This window comes from Schistocerca piceifrons, chromosome 2 (genome assembly GCF_021461385.2).
Source record: "Schistocerca piceifrons isolate TAMUIC-IGC-003096 chromosome 2, iqSchPice1.1, whole genome shotgun sequence".
In the NCBI taxonomy this organism is placed as follows: Eukaryota; Metazoa; Arthropoda; class Insecta; order Orthoptera; family Acrididae; genus Schistocerca; species Schistocerca piceifrons.
The window spans coordinates 475,741,721-475,766,460 of NC_060139.1; the positions used below are offsets into that span (position 1 = coordinate 475,741,721).

The 24,740-nt window shown below is 40.4% G+C and overlaps 1 protein-coding gene across 1 annotated transcript in view; it reads right to left on the bottom strand.

Annotated features, from left to right (window-relative positions):
* LOC124775496 (lysosomal acid glucosylceramidase-like) overlaps positions 1 to 24,740 on the bottom strand; it is an 86,789-nt gene that overhangs the window by 28,311 nt on the left and 33,738 nt on the right. Inside the window, exons 3-4 of the mRNA XM_047250330.1 lie at positions 19,189 to 19,330; positions 12,971 to 13,133 (exon numbers count right to left, since the gene is read on the bottom strand). Coding sequence (XP_047106286.1) covers positions 12,971 to 13,133; positions 19,189 to 19,330 — 305 coding nt within the window. The remainder of the gene's footprint in view (positions 1 to 12,970; positions 13,134 to 19,188; positions 19,331 to 24,740) is intronic.

Here is a 24,740-nt window from a genome sequence, read left to right on the forward strand (position 1 = left end):
GGGAGGAATGACATTAAAATTAGAAAAATGTAAATTTGGACTAGAGGAGTTAAAATTTTTGGGACACATCATTACAGAACAAGGGATATTGCCAGACAAAGACAAAATTAAAGCCTTATAAAATTTTCCAACACCTAGAAATAAGAAACAACTCAAATCATTTTTCACAGTGTTTTACAGAAAATTCGTCAGTAATCAAGCATTAAATGCAGTTTGTTTGTATAACTTGCTTAAGAAAAATGTAGTGTGGGATTGGACACCAGAATGTGAAGATGCTTTTAACAAAATTAAAACGCTACTATGCAACAGCCAACTTCTACATAGACCAGATATGTCAAGTCCTTTCTGGCTAGCTACTGACAGCAGCAATGCAGGTTTAGGAGTACATTTATTTCAAGAAAAGGAAGTAATTGGAAAAATGGAACACCAAACAATCGCATTTGCCAGCAGAATTCTGCAAAAACATGAGAAACACTACACAGTGATAGAAAAGGAATTACTAGCTATTCATTGGGGTTTTACAAAATTTAGAAATTACCTCTTGGGACATAAAGTAATAGTACAGACAGACCACAAAGCATTAAGCTATCTTCAAGAGTGCAGGTTATACCATAACAGACACACCAGATGGGCCATGTTTCTCCAGCAGTTTGATTACGAAGTAAGGTACGTTCAGGGAAAACTAAATGTGGTAGCACACGCTTTATCATGACTACCTTTGTGAAGTGATTTGGAAGGAAGTAGTGGAGAAGAGGAGAAAATTTTCAAAATTAAGTATCTAAAGGGCATTAAAGAGGAAAAGGAAATACAAGAAATCTGTAACAGATTAGATTAGATTAGATTAATACTAGTTCTATGAATCATGAGTACGATATTTCGTAATGATGTGGAATGAGTCAAATTTGCCAGTACATGACATAATCAAGTTAATTTAACAACTTAATTAAGTTAATATAACAACTTTTTTATTTTTTTGTTTTTTTTAATTTTTGATACTATTTAGTAAGTGACCAAATACTTTAGTGGCAGTATAATTTACCCCCTTCTGTGCCATAGTTAGATTTAATCTTGAATAGTGAAGATCATCCTTTCTCCTAGCATTGTAGTTATGCACACTGCTATTACTTTTCAATTGGGTTTGGTTGTTAATAACAAATTTCATAAGAGAGTATATATACTGAGAAGCTACTGTGAATATCCCTAGATCCTTAAATAAATGTCTGCAGGATGATCTTGGGAGGACTCCAGCTATTATTCTGATTACACACTTTTGTGCAATAAATACTTTATTCCTCAGTGATGAATTACCCCAAAATATACGCCATATGCAAGAAATGAGTGAAAATTCGCGTAGTAAGCTAATTTACTAAGATGTTTATCACCAAAATTTGCAATGACCCTTATTGCATAAGTAGCTGAACTCAAACGTTTCAGCAGACCATCAATGTGTTTCTTCCAATTTAATCTCTCATCGTTGGACTCACTTAAAAATTTTGAATATTCTACCTTAGCTATATGCTTCTGATTAAGGTCTATTTTTATTAATGGTGTCATACCATTTACTGTACGGAACTGTATGTACTGTGTCTTATCAAAATTCAGTGAGAGTCCGTTTACAAGGAACCACTTAGTAATTTTCTGAAAGACATTATTGACAATTTCATCAGTTAATTCTTGTTTGTCAGGAGTGATTACTATACTTGTATCATCAGCAAATAGAACTAACTTTGCCTCTTCATGAATTTAGGATGGCAAATCATTAATATATATTAAGAACAACAAAGGACCAAAGACTGACCCTTGTGGAACCCCATTCTTGATAGTTCCCCAGTTTGAGGAATGTGCTGATCTTTGCATATTACGAGAACTGCTTATTTCAACTTTCTGCACTCCTCCAGTTAGGTACGAATTAAACCATTTGTGCACTGTCCCACTCATGCCACAATACTTGAGCTTGTCTAGCAGAATTTCATGATTTAGACAATCAAAAGCCTTTGAGAGATCACAAAAAATCCCAATTGGTGGTGTTCAGTCATTCAGATCATTCAAAATTTCATTGGTGAAAGCATATATGGCATTTTCTGTTGAAAAACCTTTCTGGAAACCAAACTGACATTTTGTTAGTACTTCATTTTTACAGATATGTGAAGCTACTCTTGTAATTGTTGACATCAGCTATATCCCCTTTTCTATGCAAAGGTATAACAATAACTTATTTCAGTCTATCAGGGAAAATGCCCTGTTCCAGAGAGCTATTACACAGGTGGCTGAGAATCTTACTTATCTGTTGAGAACAAGCTTTTAGTATCCAGAATGAGATCTGCCAGGAAGTTTCAAGCTTTTAGTATTTTGCTGAAAATGCCATCAATTCCATGTGAGTGTTTGCTTTTAAGCAAGTTTGTTATTTTCCTAATTTCAGAGGGAGAAGTGGGTGAGATTTCAGTTGTATCAAATTGCATAGGTATGGCCTCTTCCATTAACTGCCTAGCATCTGCTAATGAACACCTGGATTCTACTATATCCACAACATTTAGAAAATGATTATTAAAAATATTTTCAACTTCTGACTTTTTGTTCATAAAGTTTTCATTCAATTTGATGGTAATACTGTCTTCCTGTGCTCTTGGTTGACCTGTTTCTCCTTTAATAATATTCCAAATTGTTTTAATTTTATTATTAGAGTTGCTTATTTCAGACATGATACACATACTTCTGGATTTTTAATAACTTTTCTTAATATAGCACAGTAGTTTTTATAATGTTTGATAGTTTCTGGGTCAATACTCTTTCTTGCTGTCATATACATTTCCCTTTTCCGGTAACAAGATATTTTTATACCCTTAGTAAGCCATGGTTTGTTGCATGTTTTCTTATGAGTATACTTAACTATTTTCTTGGGGAAGCAGTTTTCAAATGCATTTACAAAAGTGTCGTGTAATAAATTATATTTTAAATTGGTATCAGGTTCATGGTACACCTCATCCCAGTCTAACTGCTGTAGGCTTTCCCTGAAATTTGCAATTGTTAAATCGTTGGCTGAATGTACTACTTTGGAGGACTGTTTAGTACTGCTGAATGGAGCTATGTCATATATTGTAACTAGCTGTGCACCATGATCAAAACGACCATTCTCAACAGGCTGGGCATTTATCTGGTTAAACTTATCTTGGTCTATAAAATAGTTATCTATCAGTGAGCTGCTATCCTTTACCACCCGAGTAGGAAAATCAATAATGGGTTTCAAATTGAAAGAACCGAGTAATACTTCAAGGTCATTTTTCCTATTACCCTCTTCCCCCTGTCTGACAGATAGCACAACAAGGAGTCCAAATTCTTCAGAAATAGATGAAAATTTGTCTATGGGGACCTATATACAGTTACAATTATAAATGTGCCTTTATTTAATTTAAGCTCCCAGGCACATGTTTCTGTATGTTTCTCTACACAAAACTTTTTTGTTTCTATACTTTTTGCACAATGATAACTTTTGACACATACGGCAACTCCTCCTTTCTCCATATTTTCTCCAATTATATGTGCAGAGAGCTTATATCCACTTACATTTACCTTATCCATATCAGTAACAATGTGATGCTCAGATAGGCAAAGTATATCTATTTCATCCTCAGCTTCTAAATCTTCTAAACAAACCAGAAGCTCATCTATTTTATTCTTTAAACTCCCAATATTTTGATGAAATATACCTACATTATTTTTAATTATAATTTTATGAGAACCTTTCCTTATTCTAACATTTGCAGTACTCTCCTGTCTGAGTTTCTCATTGTGCTTGGGCCTAGTTCCTATACCAGTGGTCACATGGTGTTCAGAGAGGCAGATTATGTCAGCTGGGTTGGGTGATTTTAATTCATCAATGCAATTACCTAGGACCAAGATACAAGTTGTTGGAGATAAAATTCCTGGTGATTGGTGAAAATTTATAATTGACAGCTGTGATTTGTGATCCAATGTGCTAGAATTGTGCTCTTTAATTTCTTTCCTAAACTGAAGATTTGTTTCAATCCTGACCTCTCGTAGAACTTGACATCTTTCTGTCTTACCTATCCTAAAAAAGGTGCTGCTCCAACACCTGTAACCACTGGTATTTTACCATTCATGGCAGTACCTTCCCCCGTTACATTTCCTGCTATTACTCCAGCTAGTTTACCCTTCCCTTTCCTGTTGAGATGTAGGCTGTGCCTGGTATAGTCCCACCTACTGAGAGAATCAACAGGAACCACACCAATATGAGCTCCCGCACCCGATCCAAGCGGCCGTTCCAACTCCAAATTAACTCTCCCAACAGAAGAGTTCAAATGAGGCCGGTCATGGCGTCTCAGGACAGATACAAATTCAACATTGGTGTGTCTCGATGCCGACGCAATCTTTACCAGGTCACACTCTATACTGTACCCAGGATCTCTGTCGATACTGTTCCCTGGCCCTCCCACAATAACCACGGTGTCTTCCCTGGTAAATCCTTTACAGAGTGAACCTAAATCCTATGTCACCTGATCCAGACTAGCACTTGATGTGAAACAATTTGTGACCTGGTATTCTGGTCCTAATTCCTCCCGCAGAAGTTGACCTACACCTCTGGCATGAGAACTGCCTAACAACAAAACTTTCTTCCTTTTCGATGACTTTCCTATTGAAAGTTTGTTGTGTCCTGTCTACACCTACCTCTGCTTGAGGCTCATCAGTTTCTAACTGAAGTAACAGGGCAAACTTATTTTTGACATTCACCACAAAACTGTCAGACTTAGTTCTAGGCCTGTTCCTTCTGTTACCTGTTGCCACTTCCCACCTCTCTTTGCCCTTCTCCGTCCTTAACCTGTCCAGATCTTCCCTAGCCTGATATAGCTTAGCCTGAAGGGCAGCAATTTTCCCCTCCTGTTCCACTATCTTCGTATCTCTGCTGCAAATCCTACATAACCACTGATGAGCCTGATCCATTTTCCCGACACCCACGCCACTGCAGTCCCCCCAATGAAAAAAACTACTGCATCCATCACACCAAACCCCGGAACTAACAATTCTACTTTAGCTAGAATAAATCAATTAAATTACCGAAAACCAAAAAAAGACGTTACAAGAATGAAGCCTATTCACAAATGTATATAAGCAAGTTTCTGATTTAAAATGCCGCTTTTTTTCTGAGATCTGTGTTAAGACAATGAAGATATATGCTATTTATTATATATTTCACTCGATGGAATGAAAAAAAGGACAATTAAATGAGATACTTTAAGTTTGATTCTCCAAAAACGTTACGAGGACAATTAAACGAGATACTTTAAGTTTGATTCTCCAAAAACGTTACGAGAATTAGGCCTATAAACAAATGTATGTAAGCAAGTTTCTGATCTAAAGTTACGCTGTTTTTCTGAAATCTGAATTAAAACAATGAAGTTATGCGCTATTTACGGTAGTTTACTTATTTGTTACCGATAAACTAGACAAATTACCGTGAAACAAGAAACAAACACGTTTACAAAATTTAAGCCTAAATGCGACTTCGCGAAGTGACGATCTTTTCGTGTTTTCTGAAAAATTGTGCAAAGAAAAGTGAAACCTTTAACGACCAGACTAAACGGTACACTAATGCACGTATTTAATTTGTTGTCGGTGTTAAACTAAATGATATTCCTGTCTAAATCACTTAACTTTCTGGAAATAGTTTCCGGCATCACTTACACGGCGGCCATCTTGGAATCCAAAAAACATTAGGAGGTTTCAGAACCACGATGAAACTGGAAACTAGTCAAAAGTTACATAGGAAAAACTGTGGGAGAGAAGGTAGAAGCATACTATAAAGTACATAAGGGGATACTATTCAGAAGACCTAAACCGGATTTAGACTATTGGAAACTGTGTTGGCCTGAGCAACAAATAGATACACTCATTACTTATGTACATGAAAGCTTTGGCCACTGTGTCACCACTAAGTGTATTCAGAAAGTACAGGAGAACATTTATTTTTACAACATTAGCAGAAGAGTAAAGAAAAAGTTATCAACATGTGACAGATGTCAGAGGGTAAAAGTTACTAACCAAACAACCAGGGGAATAATTCAGAACATATTACCCAGAAATAAACTCGATCTCATTGCAACCAGCATCTACGGACCGTTACCCAAGACAAGGAGGGATTACAGTTATATTTATGTCATGATATATATCTTCTCCATATTTATAAAGCTTTATCCCATGAGGAAAGCTACCAGCAAACAGATAGTTTCAAAAATTACAAGTAATTATTTCAACACTGTGGGAAAACCAAAGGCAATACTTTCAGACAATGGGTCCCAGTTCACCTCTAAATACTGGAAAACTTTTATTGAAGACACAGGAATTAAACACATTTTAATATCTGCTTACCACCCGTCAAGCAACCCAGCTGCAAGATACATGAGAGAGATTGGAAGACTGTGCAGAACCTACTGTAGCCAGAACCACACTAGTTGGTTAGAGTACATAAATAGTTATGAAGAAATAATGAACAGCTCACAGCACTCTTCCACTGGATTTTCCCCACAATAAATAATGTACAACCAATACCCCACTAGTTTCTTCACTGAAAACATAGAGTACCCACCTTGCAAAATTATGTCACCCCAAGAAAGAGAAGACTGTGTACGGGAAACCATGAAAAAATAAGGGGAATCAAGAAAAAGGAGACATGCAGCTAAAGGAAAAGCTACACAGTTCAAACCAGGGGACCTTGTACTTGTCAAGACACAAGAGAAATCAAAATTATTGTCAGCTGAACTTAAGAAGTTTTTTGATATTTACATTGGTCCATTTGAAATAAAAGAAAGCCCGCATCCTAATGCATATAGACTTATCTTTCCCAGATCAAGAAGGTTATTTGGATTAAGAAACATCACTGAATGGACACCATATAAACATGATTAAGCACATTTTCCTTTTTGAATACAGTTACTTACCCATTTTCTGTAAAGTATTTTACCAGCAAAGATTTTTACTGGGTGTGTCAAACAGCAACTACCACTCATCCTATAGACCCTGGAAAAGTTCCAGATCTCTGAGAGAATGTTTTTATATTTTTATTGTCACTATTGAATATTAAATTTTGAGACATCTTCTTACCTTGCAATGGGCAAGTTTAACCATGCACCCAAAGAGGTGACAAACATTTATTACTTTTTTTTGTATTTTTGAATATGGGAGATACTTGCACCAAATATAAAAGACAATGTAAAAATTGTTGTGCAAGACCCATCATTTTGTTTCTATTCTTTTCTTAGGCATAAGATTTGTGTAAAATTTTCTACAGCTAATCAGATGTTAATCAAGTTTGATATTTGTGTTATGTTGTGACCAATTTAAGTGTGCAATTTTGGTATTAATATGTTCTTGGACTATCTTGACTATGTGTCTCAATGGGAGACAATATTTAAAAAACTTTTTTTCAAATGCATATTATATTCATACATGTGACTTGTCTAGTGTTTGTGTGTATATATCATGTCCATACTTATAACTATGTTCTTTGTTTTCATTTCCATTATGTGGCTCAAAAAGAGCAGACAGTTGCAATATTTTCTTATGGACATATGACCTGTCCATCTATGTAATATATTTATATTCCTTCTATTATCTTGATTATTCTGTGACTCAATGAGAGCTGACTTTGAAATAATTTACATGCAATTTTTTATGCATCTTAACATAGTATGTAATATATTTGTGTCTGTTTTTGATCATTTTCCATGTGGCTCACTGGAAGCAAAGATTATACCATTTTTTTGGCTTTCATATATTACTAAATATTTTTATTATGCTGTCATACTGAGAGTCATAACCCAAAGTACATTTGAAACAACAAAACTAAAATATTTGCAGGAAAAAGTCATTTTGAAACGGTGTAACAGTCATTGTGTACATACACATTATGCCTAGTAAAACAAAAAATTTATTAAAGTTGAACTTTTCCAAATTTTTGCCATTTGACACATTTGTCCTAGTCGGCTAATATCATTAGCATTCTGTAAATGATATTACCCGAGGAGGGTATTGCAATGGAACCTATTAAAGGTTTTACTTTGCCGAAGTATGTGATACTCTCCAAATTCAACCAGTTTAATGAGTATTTATGATTATAGAAAAATTATTGAATATGTTAACAATGATTGTATAACATGTCTCCATAAACAGTCAACCCATTAAATTATGCTGAATAACTGACCACACAAAAGTTAATATCGCTTGATCACTGATGCAGCAAATGTCATCATGTAAAAACACTAAACTCATCTTAAATAATTAATATGAAGTACGAAAAATAGTGGCCAACTTACGTATTTTGGTTCTCCTTAAATAAAAATCACCCAGTGAAACCTATTTGTTCACTAGGAGCCTTTTCACTCAGTATTCACCTAAACACTCCTATTTTAGACGAAAACCAATGTAATTCTTAATAATTCATGTTATTTACTTATTTATGCAAATTAGCGAAGTCAATTGACAAACTTCTAAACAACTGCCTTTTTGTAACAAATAATTATTCTGTCAAGTCAAAAAATCTGTCTGTCATTTTAATAACCTGTTAAATTATGTCACTTGATACAAAATAATAACTTTTCTGCACAAATTACAATAACAGATGTACCTGTGACTTATAAACTATATCTCTTTTTAGTAGTTCTATGACAAGGGTATAAATACAAGCAGCAAGAAGGGTTGGGAGCGCAGTCGGAATGTCACTTTGGTAAAGTGTGTATGTGTGTTATTGTTCGAGGTGGATAAACAGTTCAAAGAACATGTAAAAGAAGTACTACTTTGTGTTGTATCATTGTCTTTGGTGGACAGTGGAATTAAGATGGCCACCAGAGTAATAAATATTTGAAGTTTAAATATTTGTTGGTTTCGCTCGTTATTTATCATCAAAAGCACATCAAAAACACGGGACCTCGTGATTTTACCCCTAGACAACCAGATTTAGAGCCAGCATCAGCATCGAGACACAGCAGCGATCCAACAAGCAGCAGCGATTACCACAATGCATTTTAATGGCGCCAACCTAACATCAAGTGCTAACAAGCTCCGTAAATGGGAGTGAAATAGTGCGATTATAGCAATATCTACGACTAGGCGGCCATTATAACCTCCACCATGTCACATGTATTTCATACGAAGTACTGTAATCCAATTCATATTAATAAAACATAATCATCGTATTCGATTCCATCGTTATCCCCTAATTAGTGCTAATCTTATATCAAACGTACAGAAGCATTCAAAGTGGCTTCCCACTTTTCAAGTTTTACGTCTGATGATATGCTGTGTCTGTTTGCTAGAAACTCTTCAATCCAGTCACATAGCAGGTCTGATATTTCGATCATTAGGCGACAGACTGGAACTGTATCGAAGGCCTTCGAGAAGCCATGGAACACTACATCAACGTGGACGCCAATATCTACTGTTCTCTGGGTCTCTTGGGCGAACAGAGCTCGATGGGTTTTCAGAACGCATGTTGATTCTAACAGAGAAGGTTTCCGGTCTCCATAAAATCCTAAAATATGAATATAAAACATGCTCCAGAATTCTATAACAGACTGACATTAGAGATACGGGCTTTCCCTCCGCTAATTTTGGTTTCGTTCAGTTTTTGTTTGTTTATGAGACTTTGAAGCTCTCTCCGCTGTCGTAGCGGCTTTCTAATCTGGCTGTTGAGCCATGGCAGGTCTTTCCCATCTCTCACAGCTTTTCTCAGGACATACCTGTCTACAGCACAATATACAACGCTCTTCCGCTTTCTCCATTTATGCTCATTGTTGTCAGTTCTGGAGATATAATTTTCGTGTATCACTCAGGTAATACGAACTTGGTTTCTTGTAGCTCTTTCTAACCTCAAATATCTCCCTGCCTTTCTTTACACTTACATTTACAGGCGTGTTCAGTGATACTGTAACGGCCTTAACATGACTGATACCCTTTTTTGTACTGAGTCGAAAAGCTCGGCCCTGTTGGTGGCCAGGAAATCTAATATGTTGTCTTCACGACTATTTTCTCTAATTATCTGATGAAGGCAATTTTCGGATAAAGCATTTAGCACAATTTCACATAATTCTCTTTCCGTACTACCTGCCTTTATCACTCGAGTCTCTCGGTCTGTAGCTCGTAAGTTTACATCTCCAACAAAAACTAGTAAGATGACCAGGAAATTTACTTAAAATTTTCTCGAAGCTTTCCCTTAAATGTACCGCCATTACTCCGCCTGAGACGCGTGTCTATAAGAGCATCCAATCCCCAAGATTAATCCTCCTTCACCCAAATTATTTCACATTCGGCACCCTGCTAAATATTATTGTGTTTTTTATAGTTACAAATACGCCTACGGCTTTCAATCTACCTTCGCGATATACTTTCCAATTTGAATTTCGATTTTCATTGCTGTTTACATCTGTTAGTAGTACTATGTGAGAAATGCTATCATTTATTTATGAGATTAGTTCTGGGAGCTTATCATAGACCCTCCTGCAGGTGCTGCTCTGTTTACTTAATGGGGACAGCATTCTTACCTATAAGAAAAATGAACGTATCGTATCAGGCCTGTAGAGGTATATCTCTTTCCTAAACACTCACACGTGCACACCAAACGTACTCCACTATCTTAGTAACTGCTTCCTGCGTGTAGTGTACGCCTGATCTCCTAATGGAAGTCTAGTTCTCTACCTAATGGAAGTCTAGTTCTCCAATGGAAGTCTAGTTCTCCGGTCGAGAAACCCGCATCCAATATCGTTACAGATTCGTCTGAGCCTCTCGTTTAAACCTTCCATTCGGCTCCAAACCAGAGGACGCAGATAGGTTCTGATAGAATCTTTTTTGTCGATCGAGTATACTGATATGAACATCTGTCATCTAACTACAGAATATACGGTGTGTCAACCGCACCCAGCACGCCATGCGCTGCACATAGCTACGTGAGAGACAGCATACTTAAACCTCCTCACCAGGGCACCTCCGGAAAGATCAACTTCCATCGCTCGTTGTTCGCCGGTGTGTGGTGCCAAGCCTACGCAGCACCATTGGAAGCTAAATTCCATGACGTCACTTACTGCCTGTGACTCTGATTAGCCGGCGCATCTTTTCAAGTAGACGCACTGAAGAGTCTTCGCCCAGATTCTGCTCGTCTTCGAACTCATGTCAGCATTAAACGCTACTTGTTTCTATCAAGGACATTATTCTCATTGTATGTAACTCAACACCACAAAATTACCTACAGCACTTCAAAATTATGTATATTTCAGTTATTAAGTGTACACGTTATACCAAAACTTGTAAAGTATTAAGTTTTCATTGATATATGATTATCCGTTACCGACCACCTCAACTAACGACACATCAACAGCAGTGCTCAAGGGAAACCTGTCGTATAATCCCACCCTCCAGTGTTCCATACCAACCAGCAGGCAAGGACGTAAACAGATCAGCCTATCACTATCAGTCAGAGTGGTCACAACAAAGAATATATTGCAGTGTTAAAATTTCAAGATGGCTGAGCTCTCTGATTCCATGATTGTTGAGATCCATCCTGAAAGGTCCTCAGCACGTAAACGGCCACCCTTAATGATTTCTGGAGAAGTATCATGCACAATGCAATGACGGCCTACATTCAGTAAACTAGGGAAACCATCGTCTGGCTGAAATTCGAACCTGGCTGATGAGGACAATAGGACTTAGAGGTAGATTGTGTCAGGAAAGCAAGAGACAAACTGATGTGAAAACACATGTGCAGGAAGCTGTATAATCAAAAACTACCCAACGTGAACGGCGAACTACAAACATTGACAGCAGAACCTCTGTTTCAAAATCATTAATTTCACAATGCCCTGAAGCGACGAAATTGATGCTGCTAGCATTCAGATGGACAGAACAATGTTGGGAGAACGTCATCACCAAACGAATAGTCACTCCAGTCTTGACCAATAGCTGTGTTTATGTTTGGACCACCACAGCGGGAGGCTATCATGATCACTCTCTTCATACTATAGTGAATCATGGTGGGTATTCATTGACGCTGTGAGACGCAGCGTCACTCTGTGATCTTGTCTACATGTTGTAGATAGGTTACACGGTAGGATATGTCAAAGAACTGTGTAACTCTTTTCACACAATGCCACAAAGTGTGTTCTACAATGCATAGCATATATACCAAAACGATAATGCCTCCATGCATATGTTTGGAATTGTTCGAGACTGGATTAATGAACACAATGAAGTAATACTACGGCGCTTATAACAGCTCTCACCTCCACCCCACACCCCCAGCACCCTCTAATCCCCCACTCATATTAAAAACGAACCTTTGTGGGATATTTTCAGGACAAGTTGTAGAGTCGTTTTCCCGCCTCAAGGACGATATTTCTGAAATTGCGATCTTTTTGCGGCAGGGGTGGATACATATTTTGTATATCGCTCATCGGATAAAAAATGTAATTCATGCAATATAAGGGAAGAAAAGTGCACAAAGAAAACAGTTACGTCACATTTCACAGTTACTCAAATTATTTAAGCGAACCATCTTTATTGTCATATCATAGTTAAATGTGGGCTAGAGTCTTCAATACTTTTTGTTAAGGAATATGCCTTTTACGTGAAACAACTGCGTAGATCAGTCTTGACTTTCGGCGGAAGTGAGACGTGACTTACCAGCAATAATCCCAAATAAATTCTCACATTTCGGAAAATAAATTTCATGCATTATCTCAATTGTGTGTCCATAACTGAAGAAACCTGTTAATAATCATATAGAAACAAAGCGCTTTCCTTGATATTACTTTGAAAATAAAAACGATTTCTATTTTTACATCATATACTTAAGGAACTCTACAGACAGGTGCGTGACGTACTGCAGAAACAGGGTTCAACACAAACTTTCATCAATGTGCAGCTGAAGTCGTGATTCCTAGGTCCAATGCCGGAACACAATAATACAAATTACCTTGTATTCGATGTCTTCCGGCTGGAGAGCAAAGTTCTTCAGGGACGGGTCAGGCTTACTGCTGTCATCGTACGTGTAGTTGCGTACGGAGAAGTCGGTGCCACCCATGGGCAGACGGATCAGGGAGTACTGTGAGCTGCCGTCGCTGCTCCCGAAGTAGCTCCTGCAACACAGAGCAGCCTGTCAACACACCTGGCAGCGAGCAGTTCTACACACCAATGTATTGCATCACGTGACTGGGGGAGAAGAGAAGCATAAATGGCAAATGGTGTTAAAAACAGTCACCAGACCTGTTCCAAGAACCTACTAAACATGCACACTAAATCGCTTGACCCAACAAACAGTATGTCAAATTCTGACCTTCCACGAGACCTTCCTTCATCCCTTGCTAAGGTCTCCTTGGATAGAAGTGCCAGAGTGGCATATGGTCAGCATAGGTATATCCTGATTCCTTGACGTCATCAACAGCGGACACCACCTCTCTTTATAACAGCTATTCAGTAGCTGAGTCCATCAAGCTTCAGCCCTCTAACCTAGACAAATATTTCACGGTTTCTGTGACTCAGTTAAAAATCTCTTCAGAGCGCTGCGTTTCCCTCGCTATGAAACTCTACTCAAACCAGGTTTTACATCATTGCTTTATTTGGTGGCTAAAATCAACAGATTCATTGTTGAAAATTTCTTGCCTTCAGGACATGTGTAAATGTGAGCATTATGGTCATGAGCGTATAATCTCAACTTCTACACAATTAAGTCACTTTGATACCACGCTTGTCTATTTCCCATTCTTCTATTGGCAATGAAAATTTGGACAAACGTTCATTCTATAAATTTACCTCGAATCACTGATTAAGTTTTTCTTAATTACTGTTATTATTTTAAGCAATTAAATATTATTTTCCAAAATTAGACATCATGCTGATCATTTTGATACCCCATTTGTCGATTGCGCACACTTAGTCTGGCCATAAAAATTCGGACAAACACAAATAAGTTTTCCTTAATTACCATTATTAGTTTCAAAAAATTAAACCTTTTTCTGCAAAACTAAGACTCCTAACACTCACGCTGGTCAGTTTTGGTACCCCGTTCGTCTATTTCCTACTCTTTGATGGCTACGAAGATTCGGGCAGAAAGTTTCCCCCAAATTGTAAGTAAGATTTTTCTAATTACCCAGATTAGTTTCAAAAAACCAAATTTTTCTGTGGAAAACTAAATCTAGTGCTGGTCTGTTTGATAGCCCCTCTTTCCACTTCCTAATTGGTGTGACTATTGAGATGCGTACAAAATCCATTGTGTTACTCCTAGGGGGCTTGTTTCCGCTTGCCTCAAACGTTTGACCAAAAATTCTATTCCAAAAATTGTAAAAATAGCAGGAGCAAACTCTTAGAAGAAAAGTTAAAAACAATGGTCAAATGTGTAAAAACAAAAGTTCTTCAAAAAATCATGTCATTCATGTCAGAAGAGATGGTAAGTGGAGAAGAAGGATAGTGGTGAGTATGCTGGGACAGTCACAAACCAACCGTAACTCATACAGTCGAGAGCCAGCACCATACAACAATGGCAAATCTAACATTGCTGAAGAAAAAAGGACTTAACCTTTTGTGGAGTGCTCATACGCCAGGATGTGGAGATGAGGCATAAGTTTCGGAGATAACAAAGGTGGTTTTATTCTGGATTCCAAAACCCCATCTCATTACTCCTCTTTTGGTTACAAAAAACCTATTTTTCAACATAATCTCCGCCCAATGCGACGGCCTTGCACCCCCTTACTTGGAGGTCCTGCACGCCCACATGGTACCACTCTACTGATCGATGTCGGAGCAGCCGTCCGAAGTGGCCGAGTGGTTCTAGGCGCTTCAGTCCGGATCCGCGCTGCTGCTAGGGTCGCAGATTTGAATCCTGCCTCGTGCATGGATGTGTGTGATGTCCTTAGGTTAGTTAGGTTCAAGTAGTTCTAAGTTCTAGGGGACTGATGACCTCAGATGTTAAGTCCCATAGTGCTCAGAGCCATTTGAACCATTTTGATGTCGGAGCCAATGTCTTGCTGCATCAGTCGCCTCCCCATGATCCACGTACTGCTTCCCACAGAGTGCATCCTTCCTTGGGCCAAACCGATGGAGGTCAGCAGATGCGAGATCTGGGCTGTAGGGCGGATGACTCCTATGAAGCTTTATGGGCTCCTCTCGGCGGCGTAGACTTGTGTAAGGCCAGTTGTGCAGCAAGGTGTTTGATTGTGATCCATCGATCACCTCGAATGAGAGTGTCACACGTGCCAACAATGCAGGAGTCACAGCTGTGTGCAGCCGGCCGGCACGCTACAGATCGGTCAGGTTTGCGCGCAATGACTCAGAATGCTTTTGTTCATCGCCACGTCTCCGTAAACGTTATATTATCCTTACGAGTATATGCAGTGTTGTGGATTTCAGCAAAAGAAATTCAATGACAGCTCTCTGTTTGAAACCCACCTCATTTACAGACGCCAAACTGAAGGCTACAAATTGCGCCGTCACCTATTGGAGCTTCATGAAACTATAGGGGCTGAATCGTAAATATTTCACGATTTAGCACAACAAATTTTGCATTTTTTCAACAGAAACTGGCCGAGAAAAACGCCCTCCCAGTATATGTGGTGTATGATTAATCAGTTCTGCGAAGCCTTGATCCGGGCAAATAGATCTTCCTATGACTAGACTTGTAAAAAAGTCTCTTCATGCGGCCCCACAAGAAAAAGTCTAAAGGGATTAAATCTGGGGACCCTGGTGGTCAAGCGTGTGGTACGCCTCAACTAATCCACCTTTCACCACAGATTACGTTCAGACGCGAACTGCAAAATGTACTGCAGCGCCTTCGTGCTGAAACTATAATTAATGCCGAATTTCCAACGGTACATCTTCCAAAAACTCTACCAGTAGTTTTTGCAGGAATATCAAGTACCTGGCACCCATTAGGTGGGGAGGAAGTATGTATGGCGCAATCACACGACCATCGCAAATACCTGCCCAGACATCGATGCCGAAAGTGTGCTGAAATATTCGTGTACACGTGGATTTGGAGTGTACTTGATTACAAATCTCGCAATTTCGAGCGTTCAAAATACCTACCCTGTTGAAGTGCCCTTCGTCGGTGAATAAAATTCGTCCTGGAAACTGAAGAATATCCACACAACGGTGTAAGAACAACGTACAGAAATTGAAAGGAGCATGGCGTGTGCCTTCTGGAGGTAATATGAGTGCAATTGGTGTTCATGCAGAACACGCCAGACAGACGAGTAAGACACATGCAAGTCACGTGCAATGGCTCGAGTGCTCGTCGATGGGTTCTCTTCACCTGGACGAGGCACTTCCTCTTCCATGGGATGAGTAACTTCCTCTTCCAGTACCATAGGGTGCCGCCTTCTTGCAGCACCACAGTTTGCTCTATCGCTTGTGAATTTCCCACCTTGCTGCAGTCGTTCTACTCTGGCAAATATGGGACAAGATGGAGTCACATGACTTGGAAAGTACTCGTGGTACAGTCGTTGACCTTCACAGTCAATTAACAACATATCGGTGCACTCTTCGAACGTTTAGTCAGGCACCATGTTACTGCAGTACTAGTCACTGAAATATATCTGACGCATCATCAAGAAGCTTGGAAATAAGGCAGATGGCAACATAGCACATCAGGTGATATCGCGTTATCGTACCATTCATGAATGTGGATAGCCTACCATGATAGGCAAACATGAAACATATGGTACGCGACTGAGTAGCTCTTGTTTTCCTTGTAACATGAATACAGACTATTTCCGCACATCAGTTCCTACGTAAAACTTGATCTCCTACGTTCCCTTTACAACCTCTAAAAGTGTGAAACATCTTGTATACACACTGATCAGTCGGAGTTGGCACCACATCTGCACACACAAGTCACCTAATTCCTGCAAATTCTGGGGAAGGGAGCGATGAGCTCTGAAGCCACGTTTTGTCACATCTCAGATGTGATCGATCGGGTTCAGATGTGGCGAATTGCGGGGGGGGGGCGGGGGGGGGGGGGGGCAGCACATCAACTGGAATTCGCCAGTGTCTTCCTCGAACCATTCCATCACACTCCTGGCCTTGTGGCATTGTACATTATCTCGTTGAAAAATGTCACTGCCTTCGAGGAACATGATCGTCATAAAGGGGTGTACTTGGTCTGCAACCAGTGTACCATACTCCCTGGGCATCATGGTGCCTTGCGCGACCTCCATTGGACCCGAAGATGCCCATGTTAATGATCTCCACAGCATAATGGAGCCGCCACCAGCTTTTCTCCCTCCCATAATACAGGTGTGAAGGAAGACGAGAGATCCGTGCACTCCCATCAGTTTGATGAAGGAGGTATCGGGATTCATCAGACCATGAAACGTTCTACCACAGCACCAATGTCCACTGCCGATGGTCATGTGCCGATTTCAGTCGTAGTTGCCTATGTAGTGATGTTAACATTGGCACATGCTTGGGTCTTCGGCTATGGAGGCTCATCGTTAAGAGTGTTCTGTGCACTGTGTGTTCAGACACACTTGTACCCTGTCCGCTGTTAAAGTCTGATGTTAGTTCCGTCACAGTTCGCCACGTGTTGAAGACACTCACCACAGCACTCCTCGAACACCCGACAGGTCGTGCAGTTTCCAAAATGCTCGTGCCGAGCCTCCGGGCCATCGCAGTCTGTCCTTGGTCAAACGCAGGCAGATCACTAGCCTTCCTACTCTACACACGGACAGGACGCTCACTGACACACCGTACACCGCGCATGTGTCTGACTAGCGGTCATTTCTCGCCAGTTGACGCTGCTATTACCTGGACGAGCTTATATCGACAGGAGGTGGGTGGTGAGTTTATATCAACAGTAGATCGGTGGTCACAATGTTCTGACTGATCAGTATATACAGGGTGTTTCACTAAATGTGTTTGCCACTGTGACTTACACATAATAACTCGATAATGCAAAGAACTATTATTTTGCTCTCAATTTTAAATAAGATTTCGATATCTCATCTCATTCACTGCAATGTATGAGCTAAAATCAATCATCCGAAAAGTTTATGCAATGTATTTTTTCCTTTGCAATTTTTTTTTAAATTTCGCGCAATGTTTTACTTTGTTGATGCACCACAGTTATTACGGCATATAATGAAAAGAAATTCAGTCCTTTTTGATTTAAAAATGTTAGACTGTAAGATGTACAAGGATAAAAAATTTTCACCTAGTCGTTTTCTTAAAAAGCATTTCACAGCAGCTGATAAGTCCGCATGGATGGAACTGGGCGCCCTACTGTCCATCTGATATGGAGACCCAATAACTCGTGGACGAAATGAGATATAGTTCTTCTCCCAGTTTCAAATAAAATTTCAATATCATATCTACGTTACATTTATTGCAATGTACGAGCTAAAACCAACCGTATGCAAAGTTCACGCAATCCCTTTTTACCTCTGGGAACTCTTTAAAATTTTTTGCCATGTTTTACTTAATTTGATACAGCGCAGTGAGTATGACGGGTTCCAAAAAGAATTTCAGTTCTTTATGGAGCGAAGATACCAGGCTGCAAGACACGAAAAACTCAATTTTTTTCGCCAAACAGTTTTCGAAAAATCTGATGACAAGTATTTCAAATAGGTCGGAACGCCATCTCTTTGTACAGGCAATATTTTATTCAAATTGATGCAGAACAGTAAATACGATGGGTAACGAAAAGAAATTCAGCTCTTTGTCGAGTGAAGATATCAGGCTGTAAGATGTGCAAAAATAAAATTTTGTCACCTAATAATTTTCTTAAAATCGGGTGATACGTATTTTATATCGGACAGAACGCGTCTTTAAGCACAGGCACCAGCATGTAGCCAGCATTACAGCCATAACGAAGCCGCACTCAGCACAGAATGCAAAGGAAGGGCTACTGAGTAGATTATGGCAGCATTTAAAAATTTTTAATTCGTGTAATAATTGCAATAAATATTGAAAATCTGATTTTTGATGGCGCTGGAAGCTATTAAATAGGCAACAGAGAACCGAGCCTGGGGAACCAAGTACTGGGAAGCAGTTTAGATATTCAGATGACGCTGTAATTAAACGGTGTCGATTTTCGTTGGCACATCTCTGTTTCTTTTCATTCCCGGTGTAAATACGATTTTCTGGCAGCCCAGCCTAGAGCTGAGCGAGACAAGTAGTGCATGTAAGTGAGGTTGGCCCTACCTGAGCAGCTGCTGCTGGGTTGCTGAGCTGAGGGCCCTGATGTTGATGGCGGTGGAGTCCGACATACCGCCGCCGAAGCCCAGCATCCGCTGGAACTGCTGGCTTGTATCCACCCGTAGGCGTGCCGCTCCAGACTGCAGCTCTGCGACCACACAACAGGGCTACAGCACGACTGGCATCTGCGTGTGTCAGCTGGATGGCTTTGTTTGCCTGTCTGTTGTTATTGTTGTCTCTAGTCTTTCCACACATGCCTATGCTTTTTGAGCCTCTTCACCTATATGTAGAAAGCGCCACCTACACCCATCTGAATCTGCTTGCTGAAGTCAAGCTCTAATATATAATCTGTCGCCGTACCATTCCCACCACACACCTTGCTTGTCATCATTTATTGCCACTGATGCCCTCTGTATCAACATCCCACATTTACATGATCTTTCTGCTGCTGAACACTTCCTCACCTGATTCCTAACCTATGGCACCGTAACTGCTCATCTTAATCAACTTTATACTTACTACTGCTTTACCTTTGTGGGTTAGACTTACAAACAGATCAGGGGCGCAGCCATCGGAACCAGAATGGCCCCTTCCTATGCCTACCCTTTCGTAGGTCGCTTGAAGGGGGCTTTCCTGGGATCCATAAGCCTCCAGCCCCTGGTTTGGTTTAGAGTTGTTGATGACATCTTTGCCATATGGACTCATGGTGAGGCTTACCTATTAAAATTTCTTGATTTTCTAAATAGATTCCCCTAATTAAATTTCACATGGTCCAACCCCAAATCCCATGTTACTTTCCTTGTCGTTGGTCTAATCCTCACTCACTGTCAGCTCCACACTTTTATTCGTATTAAAACTTTTAACAAACAACATTACTTTCATTTTGACAGTTGCCATTTCACATGCCATCCATGTGAAGTATTCTCTCCCATACAACTTTGGCACTCGAGACAAATGTATTTGTTCAGATGCAAACTCTTTACAGCAGTACCACCATTCTCACCGTAGCCTTCTTTGGACATAATTACCCCACCAATACAGCTCAAAAGCAGATTTCCTGGACCATCACATCCGATCTTAGTACTGCTGACCCCTCCAGAAAACAACTAGGGAGTACATATCACTCAGTATTATTCTAGTCTTGAGTGTAGTAATCAGCTATTTCGACAAGTCTATGACTTCCTAAAATCATGCCTGTAAATGAGGTCCCTTCTGTTTGACATTTTGCCCACCAAAGCCACATTAGCTTTCCGCCGCCCTCGCAATCTCCGAAATATCCTTGTCAGGCCATATGCTCCTTCCGCGCCCATCTCCCTACCCTATGGCTTCTATCGCTGTGACTGTATCCAAAGTCGGCCGCTGTGGTCGAGCGGTTCTAGGCGCTTCAGTCCGGAACCGCGCAACTGCTACGGTCGCACGTTCGAATCTTTCCTCGGACATCGATGTGTGTGACGTCCTTAGGTTAGTTAGGTTTAAGTAGTTCTAAGTTCTAGGGGACTGATGATCTCAGTTCTCAGAGCCATTTGAACTGTATTGAATGTAAGACTTGCCTTACGCACCCTCCTACCACCACCTATACCAGCCCTGTAATGAGAAAACATTTACTGTCAAAGGGAGAGCCACCTGTGAAATTACATGTTATATACTAGCTCTTATGTAAACACTGTTCAGTCTTTTACATCGGCGTGACTACCGCCAAATTATCAGTTACCACGAATGGGCATAGGCAGAGGATGTATACTGGCAACAAACAATATCCTGTTGCAGAGCATGCTCTACAACATGACAGCCGTGACCTTGGTGTCTGTTTCACCACATGGGCCATCTGGATTCTTCCCCCAAACACTAATTTCTCAGAACTCCATAGGTGGGAACTAGAGGTACATCACGTCCTTCGTTCTCGCCACCCACCTGGCCTTAATTTGCGTTAATTTCTTTGGGCTTAACATTTTTTCACAGTAACCACTCCTTTCTTCACTTCGTTTTTATTTTCTACCTATTTTATTTCCTGCCCTGCAATTAACCTTCCCTTCTTATTAAGTCCTGCACGATGGTTTGGCAGTAATCCCTGGTTTGCGTACTATCCTGCCTTCCTCTTTTCAGCTGTCAGGTTTTCAAATCTCGTCCAGTTCAGTCCCCAACAATCAGTCTTTCCTTCTCATCCCGTCCGCTAATTCTCCCATGATCGGGGCTCTAGACCACTTTTCTGAACTCTAACCCTTTTCTTGACCCTCACCAGTCTCTTTCCTCCACCCCTCTTCCTTCTCCTTCAGCCCTTCTGCCAGAAGACGGAGCCACTGGCTCCGAAAGCGTGTAAACCTTAATACATTTATAAGTGAGTTCTCTTGCCGCCGCTTGGTAAGTAGATTCTTTATTTAATCAGCAACGTTATACTTTCAAAAATTACGGTAGAGTATAGCCACACCTGCAGCTGCAGCTTACAGTACACTGCTGTTACAGAACTAGTCTCCGACAATGTCTGCTAGAAAAGTGTCTTTTTACAGTTGTAATGGCTCTGAGCACTATGGGACTCAACATCTTAGGTCATAAGTCCCCTAGAACTTAGAACTACTTAAACCTAACTAACCTAAGGACATCACACACATCCATGCCCGAGGCAGGATTCGAACTTGCGAGCGCAGCAGTCGCGCGGCTCCGGACTGCGCGCCTAGAACCGCGAGACCACCGCGGCCGGCTTACAGTTGTAGAACATGAAAAACTAGTGGAGGTAGTGTCCTAGTTGTCATGCATTTTTGATGTAGCCATCTCTGTGTATAAAGATCAAAACGATAAAGATGATGCTTGGAAATAAATCGGAGAATTTTTTCAGATTTCAGATAAGAATAATAATGCGTCCATCCCATTTGTGAGATATAATAGCAATGTGCACCGCAGTTACATTTAACTTTATGCAACGAGAAATAGCCATTCTCATAGGTACTAATAACCTGATTATTTTGCCGCACTACCGCTACTGCGGGGCTATTGAAATAGTCCATGAATGACTCTCGCACATTGTAAATTTCTATATTTTCAAAAGCGCACGCCCTTAACGAGTGGTATAAGATTTTTAGATGGTGATGGCTCAGTTTTATCTATATCGAAATATGGTTTTCTGTTGCTCTATAGCCGCGCGGGATTAGCCTAGCGGTCTCAGACGCTTCAGTCATCGACTGTGCGACCTATCCCGGCAGAGGTTCGAGTCCTCCTTCAGGCATGGGTGTGTGTGTTTGTCCTTAGGATAATTTAGGTTGAGTAGTGTGTAAGCTTAGGGACTGATGACCTTATTAGTTAAGTATCATAAGATTTCACACACATTTTAACATTTTTTAGTTGCACTACAAAAAAAAATCACTAGGTATATTGTGTAGACAAGAAGTTACAATGATTAAATTCACTGTTATATCAGGATTTACGGCAATTTGCAAATAAAACATGCGCACTATCTGAGTTAATAAAGCACAGGCCCTTTCAGACATTCTGCAAACTCGGCAGAACCGGTAGTTAAAAATTGATTTCTTGTTGTGGACCCTTGGAGCTTGTCGAGAAGAGGGGTTCATCATGTTTGCACTAAATCGAAATACAGTGGCCATCAGCACGCACCGCGAACAAGGCATCACTGTGACGATGTAGGGAGTCGGTTTCTGGCGATCTAGGTCGCGTCTGGCAGACGGTGCGCAAATATGTTCACAGAAGCATGAAATAAAATAATTGCTAAAACCTGCAGCGTTCTGTGTGTTTCTTTACTGTCCGATCTATTCATCCAAGTTGCCCCCCGTAGCAACAGCTAGCCGCAGGCTGGGTGCTGGTCATAAAAGAGCCGATTCTGGACAGCCGAGTCGACAGGTACCATCGCCGGGTACCTGGGAGGGTAAAAGTTGTGGAACGTACAGCTCGATTTTGAGGATGTGCCACCACGACTTTGTGGCACCAGTAGAGGGAGTTGTTGAACCCAACCCCCCCCCCCCCCCCCCCCCCTGTCGCACAGCGTGCAGCACATTTTTAAATGGTCAGAGACCGTAATAACAGACAGATTGGGAGTCAAGCGCCATTTTTTTCAGGAAATTGGAACTTGAGTTAACTCGCGCAGATCAGAGCCGCAACATTTTTCGAGAGTGGACGTCTGTACTACATGGTCATTTTGTTCAAATTTGCCGAATTCAGCGACTTCGGGAGTGGAAAGGCAAGGTAGTTATGCAGTATCGCAATGGGAGCTCATACAACAGCCTTGCAGATTGGCGGATAGATAGATAGTGACGGCTTCTCCACGTAGAGCACTGAGGAGAGTCGCTCTTGGATTCCACTCGTCTGTGCTGAGCGTCACTCGCCGTCATTCTGCTGAGGGCATTTCTTCACGGTACGACTTCTGAGGCATTTCGACAGCAGCTGTGACTTCATCCCCTACAATCACCTAGAGTGCCCTCGTACAACCACATGATGATAAGCTCATGAGGCAAAACAGATTGTGGGTTGATAGTGCTGAGTAGTATAAGGTGTGGTTGCTCTAAATTTGAAGGGATCTTGTCGCAAATTACGTTATACACGTTGATTCGCTTGTGACTTAAGTATATGGGCTCCTGAATATATTTTCCTTTTCCCCTTCATGATGGATGCAGTAATCATGTCCAGTTCCAAATCGTGTGTTTAATTATTTCCGGCGGAACGCGAGTTAATAACAGATGCTTCCCTTACCCTTCCAACAGACTTTGTCACCCAATATTGATTTACGGCAACTGAATATTAGACGAATTCTTGTCTCTTACTTTTGGCTTATAGAAGTTGACATTTAGTACAAATCATGTTTAGGTTTTCCTTGTCAATTTTATGTCAATAAATGTTGGTAAAAGTGAATCCATCTTTAATTTCGTTAGTTAGATGAACTCCCTAATTAGTATTAATTTTGTCAAGGACCACACTCATGACTAACTTTTCAGGGCCATCAGTTTCCCAACAGTTTCCGTTGCGCAAAGTTTGCGTACTACATCTGATTAGGTGGCGAGATATATGCATATCTAGAGGGATTACCAAATTCAAATGGCTCTGAGCACTATGGGACTTAACATCTGTGGTCATCAGTCCCATAGAACTTAGAACTACTTAAACCTAACTAACCTAAGGACATCACATACATCCATGCCCGAGGCACCGTAGCGGTCACGCGGTTCCAGACTGAAGCGCCTAGAACCGCACGGCCACACCGGTCGGCTTACACAATTCAGATCAGAGACATAGCTTCTCTGTAGCCATAGCCTAGTGGCAATTTCAATTCCAAACTTGACTCCAGACGAATCTTGCAAAGTTATATTCGATAGTAAGAAGTAGTCAATTTAATTTCAGAAACTCTCATTAGTGAAGAACAGACAGGATTTACGTAAGTAAGATCCATCACAGTTTTTTTCTTTTACTCTCCAAGAAGTAACAGAGAAAACACAAGAATATAGCATAAAAGCAAAGATATCATTTAAGGTTCTGGTCACAGCAGCTGACAGTGAGAACAGAAATAAAATTTGGATTGTATGGAAAGCAATGGATACTCCAGAAACTTAGTAATGGTCATA